Source organism: Archocentrus centrarchus, chromosome 21, assembly GCF_007364275.1.
Source record: "Archocentrus centrarchus isolate MPI-CPG fArcCen1 chromosome 21, fArcCen1, whole genome shotgun sequence".
Taxonomy (NCBI): Eukaryota; Metazoa; Chordata; class Actinopteri; order Cichliformes; family Cichlidae; genus Archocentrus; species Archocentrus centrarchus.
Genome location: NC_044366.1, coordinates 31,363,182 through 31,368,838, shown reverse-complemented (window position 1 = coordinate 31,368,838; position 5,657 = coordinate 31,363,182). Strand labels below are relative to the sequence as shown.

General features: G+C 43.6%; 1 protein-coding gene across 4 annotated transcripts in view; it reads left to right on the top strand.

Moving 5' to 3' along the window:
• The first annotated feature begins 3,794 nt into the window (after positions 1-3,794).
• Positions 3,795-5,657, top strand: part of lrch1 (leucine-rich repeats and calponin homology (CH) domain containing 1) — a 91,050-nt gene continuing 89,187 nt past the window's right edge. For all 4 annotated transcript variants that reach the window (XM_030758365.1, XM_030758364.1, XM_030758363.1 and 1 more), the window contains exon 1: positions 3,795-4,213. In XM_030758365.1, coding sequence (XP_030614225.1) covers positions 3,997-4,213 — 217 coding nt within the window. In that variant the 5' untranslated portion in view covers positions 3,795-3,996. The remainder of the gene's footprint in view (positions 4,214-5,657) is intronic.

Sequence of the window (5,657 nt, the reverse complement as noted above, 5' to 3'; positions counted from 1 at the left end):
GCTTCATAAGCTGCGGCAGCTGGAGAAAGGAAGAGGGCTGGTTGGTTTCAGCACTTCCTGTATTTAAATCAGGCTTGTATTTTCTATATCTGAGCAGTCAGAGCTGTTTTTTTTTTTTTTTTTTTCCGCTGAGAGCAGAGACACCAAGAAGCTCTCAGTATACCACACAGCACCTTTCCACAAAATTACCCCAAATAAGTAATCTGGTAGTTAGAAAAACACAACCTTTATACCCACTTCCAACTTATTCTGCAGCTATTTCTAATGACAGGAAGTTGATTCAGCATGCATTAAGTCATACTTTTATTTTAGGAGCTTTCAGAATGCTCCAAAATTATTTCTTCTTGTCGGGAAAATCTTATGATTGTCTTTCTAAAGAGTAGGACGATATTTAATCTCATCCAAATAATGATAGAAGTGAAAGTATTTTACTTCATAGCAAGTGTTGCATGTTGTGTTCAAAGGTTCCTGGATTTAGAAACAGCCACAGAGGCAACTGCAAGGCCTTTGCTCAGCAGGAATACTGGACATGACGTTTCTCAGTGCTCAGCGAGGGCTGCGGTGGTACTGTAGCTGGCAGAGCGGAAAGAGGAAGTTCTGGTCAAGAGACAAGTATCAATGGGTCTGATCAAACTTCATGTCTGCAGGAGGGGCAAAAATAGAAGCGTGCTCAGATTGAAACTGTCTGACTGAAGTGAATTTAACAGTTACACTGGGCAAAAAGGGTGTCTTTTTTAATAAATAAATAAACTGGGGTCATTTTTAGTGATTTAATTTGGAAAGTGACAATTTTTTGAAAGTTTTACCTGCAGGTGGCAGCGTTTGCAGGTGGCCCAGCCACAAGTCAACTGATATTCAGTTGATAGTTAAGAACCATACATAGATTTTTTTGGGGCATAATGATGCATACATGAATTTACAGTCAGTGCAGCGATGTGTGAAACTCTTGAGCCACCACGCATCCTTATAGTTTGCTTCCAAGGTGCCAGACTTTATTGTAATATTTAAAGGGATCTTGAGCAGTAGTTCTCCAGGCTTTCTGGAGGTCTTGTAAAGTTTTTCTTTGGTTGAGGTTCCACGAGAGCTGAACTGAACTGTAAAATCAGTGGCAGCAGGTCTTATGGAGCGATGAATCCAAGACTGTCAGTCTGTATGGAGGAGGTGAGGAGCATGAGCATCTGCAGCCATCTGTGAAACACAGTGGAGCCTCTGTCAGACCGAGGCAGTGGTGTTGGAGATCATCAGATATTGATCCACCAAGCATCTGGAAACATCTGATTGGAAGCAGCTTCACTTTTCAGCATGGCAATGATCCCAAACACACTGGCAGTGCAGTAAAAGCATACCTGAATAAAAAAGCACACAATGGAACACTATCAGTCATGGATCAGCCTGCCCAGGGCTCAGACCTCAGCGTTACTGAAGCAGTGTGGGATCATCCTGAATGAGAACAGAGCACAAAGCAGCCAACATCCAAAGAAGAGCTTTGAATGTCCTTCAGGAATCCTGGAGAAATGACAGAAAGCTGCCTCAGAGAGTTCAGGCTGTGCAGAAGGATAAAGGCGGTCACACCAAATACTGACTTTCAAGCTTGTTAGAATTGTGTTTGTGTCATTTATTGTATTTCCATGTACGTTTGCATGTCACAGTAAACTGCTGCAACTATTTCCTATTTTCCTAGAAGGCACAAAACTTTTGCCCAGTAGCCATGGTGAGGATGACTGCTGAAATTCATCAGAAAGGTGAACTGAGTGATTTTGTGTTGCTCCAAACTTTTAGAGTTTTAGAGTTAATTTGTAGCTGCTGTAACTGCGCGAATCTCCCGACTCAGCGATAAATAAACGTCATCTTTTCTTCTCTTTAAGGGGGTCACTCGATGCCGCTGACAGGGTAAGAAAACTATAAACTATAACCCTAAATATAATTGTTCAGAAACAAATGTTGCTGTACCGAGTAAGCACGCAACATTACAACTCATTTGTCCTCATAAAAAAGACGAAGACATCATTGAAGTCTTAACACTTTATTCTTTTGAGCATGAACATCCAGAGATGACTTGAGCTCACTTTCAGTGCGCACACTCAACTCTACATTTGGTACACTTCCTGGTAAACATGAACACCAAACTTTGGAATCAGTAACAAAAACACAAATATGTCACATGTGAATGAAAAATGCTTTTGCACAGTGATAAAATTTAACAAAGTGGGAACATTTAAAGAAATCAGGGTTATTCTCAAAGGAAAGCAGGGCCTGCAAAGCCATTTGGGGGAAGTGGGGATATTTTTAGAAAGAAAACTACACATGTGGAAACATTTGTAAGGGTTCTTTTGGTGTTTGTATTTATTTTTAATGATTACATTTCTGGCAAAACTGTGAACCATCTTCATACTTTTCAAAGTTCTGTTTGATGGGAGAATTGGGCTGATTTAGACTTAATCTGCCCGACGTGTGTGTGTGTGTGTGTGTGTGTGTGTGTGTGTGTGTGTGTGTGTGTGTGTGTGTGTGTGTGTGTGTGTGTGTCAGGTCAGGAAAGGTCCTCACAAGTATGTGTGTATAAACAACTCAGTGTAATCAGTGAGCAGCACTGTGTGTGTGTCTGCTGATGCAAGCTTGTTATGTAATGAGCTGACTCAGCACTCCTGCTTCCCAGTGGGACTCTCTCACACACACACACACACACACACACACACACACACACACACACACACACAGGCTACGTGTACGCAGAATGGTTGTAAATAAGGACCTTTCACCTGCAGCACAAAGCAGTTTCTACTCACAGAGCTGCTTTCAGATAAAAGAAAAAACTTTTTTAAACATGTATTTATGGATTATTTGGAATCAGTGATATTAATGCTCACAAATTGCTGCAGTTGTATTCTAGATGATGTGAGTATGAAATTAGATAAAGAAAAAAGGAACTCATGATGATGGGCAGAAATAAATGTGGACCATCCGTTATATCAAAACCTGAGAGCCAGTGCCAAAGGTTCCCAACAAAACAATTATATTAAATCTTTTGCACGCTTTACACTACATTGTTAGTGTTTGCTATACATTAAGTTCTTATACGCCTGCTGGAAGTTATTAGTCTGACTAGATATGTTGGATTCTGCAGCCACATTACTCAGAAAGAAGCCACTGCTAATTTCATCTCCCAACCTTTTATTTCAAAGCAAATAAAAAATTCTGACGTAGACTGAAAATTAATGCAACAATTTTTAAGCCTCCGCCAGCACGAGGATGTGGGGTCTCTAGTAACTTGCAGTATCCCTCCTGTGTGACTGAACTCCGTGGAAAAGCTTCAGTCCTTGAAATGTGTTGTTTATCGCTTTTGTCCAGCAGAGGTCACTGTTCACTAAATTTCAGCCACACTTTTTCGCTGCCTTCTCTGGGGCGTAAAATCCAGGGCGCAGCCGCAGTGAGCTGCGGTGAGTCAAAAATATATGCAGCCTGTGACCGGAAACATTTTTCAAAATAAAAACCGTAGGATGGTAGAATTTTATCAGCCATCTTTATAGATTTGATTTCTTTTTGGCATGAGAAGCACAGACCGATGCCACATAATCACCCACAGAACTGCATCATCAGTGTTTTATTTATAAATTTGTATTTATTTCTGATTTATTTATTTTTTTCTCAATCTGAATTTAAAGCCATTTTTAATTTGAAATAAACGTTTTAATATCTAAATTATACTTGAAACTGCATTGTAGTTCCTTTTATCACACCACTAACATGATCCTGGTCGATGTTTTATTTTGAAATTTGCCCGCCGGATGTCGCACCGCTCCTGAAGCTTGACTGGACGAACCAGCGCAGACCTCCAGGCAGACGCGGCGGCGACAATCAAGGAATCTGACTGCGCGGCACGGCACAGCTACGGACGTCTGGGAAGTCAGTGTCCCGCTGTTCGCCTGAACGTAGCTCACCCCGCGCTCTCTCTCGGACATAACCGATACACATACGCGCGCAGCGGAGAGGCGGAAAATTATGGCGACGTTGGGACCGGAGTCGGCTCGTCCCCCTCACGGTTCTTCTCCGTCAATCCAGGCTCACATCGGCAGCGCCAACCTGCCTCCGAACCGGGGCTTGGAGCGGGCGCTGGAGGAGGCGGCGGCCAGCGGTGTTCTCAACCTCAGCTCCCGAAAACTGAAGGAGTTCCCCCGGACAGCAGCCAACCACGACCTGACGGACACGGTGGAAGCAGGTATGTTGTTCTTTGGTGTGTTCCCCACCGGCTAGCTTTTTAAGAAGGGGGGGCACCGGTGCTGGGCGGTAACTGCTCCCTGCTGTAACGCGTCACGGCGGCGTGGATACTCCTTTAAGTATCCGTTGGACGTTATTTACAGCATTGGCATTTCCGTTACCCGTGTTAGCGGACTGAGTGTTTGCTCACGAAGCTGCACGGGTGGGTGTGCAGAGCCCTCAGCCCTGGTGCTGTTTGCAAGTTGTAACTTTGTCTTCACCTGACCCGGATGCACAGTTGACTTCGACCCCTCCGCTGAGTGGTGGTCAGCCAGCTGACTGGCCTCGTTGTGACCTGTGATTTGTTGATTATCGAGCGAACAGTCAGAGGGAAAGACTCAAGTTTCCAGCTTGCAGCAGATGACTGAAGTCCTGTGTTTGTGGAGAGCTGCAGTGAAAGTGGGCACTGGAGCGTTTATCACTGATCTGACTGTTCAGTGGGCCTTCTGTGGAAATCCCCACTGCTTCCTTTTAATCCATTACCAGCTGTAAAGAGGCATGGAGAGCCGGCTGAACCCAGACGCACTCACAAAATAGCGGTTTCTTTCTTCTTCTACCCCTATCATGCTAACTGCCACAACATGTAAGCTTGTTATGTGTGTAAAGTTTCTAACATAAAGATTATGAAGAACATAAAGAAAAATTAAAGATGTATTTTTGTGCTGTAAAAAGTGAAGGAAAGGCTTTTCCAGAAGGACAGATTGTGGTTTATATGAGGTTTCTCTGTGGCAAACAGGCTTGACATGGGAGTAATGTGTGTGTGTGTGTGTGTGTGGGGGGGGGGGGGGGGGGGGTGCTTAGCTGTGTTGGCTCTCTGATAGACCTGTTACCTATCCAGCTCATAAAAGATGGACATAGACACCACGCCACCACCGATTGCTTAAAGAAGACCCATTATGAAGCCCTGAACTTCATGTTTTGATATTGGGCAAGGAGAAAGGGTTGGAGCTGACAGCTGAACATTAGAACATTGCATACTCATAGGCTCCAGCTTCATAAGTTCAGCCATTAGCATACCCAATCCTCCTTTCTGACTCTAATATTGACCATAATTTGCAGAATGAATTTCATATTTTGCTTAATATGATCCAAAATCAGCAGCTGAGCCCATTAAATCATCAGGAAAGTGTTTACTGAGGTCAGAGAGTCAAGGCCATTTTCCCACGCACTTACATGCAACCAGAAGTTGTTTCCCAACCAGAGGAGTCTGCCCCGTTAAGATTGTAGGTTTAAGGCACTCGTAACAGCATCACTTTTTAGACCCCAGAAGTTATGTCCATATTTGTACCGTCTGTGGTCCAGGTAAAGCCACAACTTTAGAACTGAAAAATGAAACCATGCAGAAATGCTAAAAACTGCAGTTCCACCAATGGTCACTTGAGTCTTCACAGACGCCAGTGTTTAAA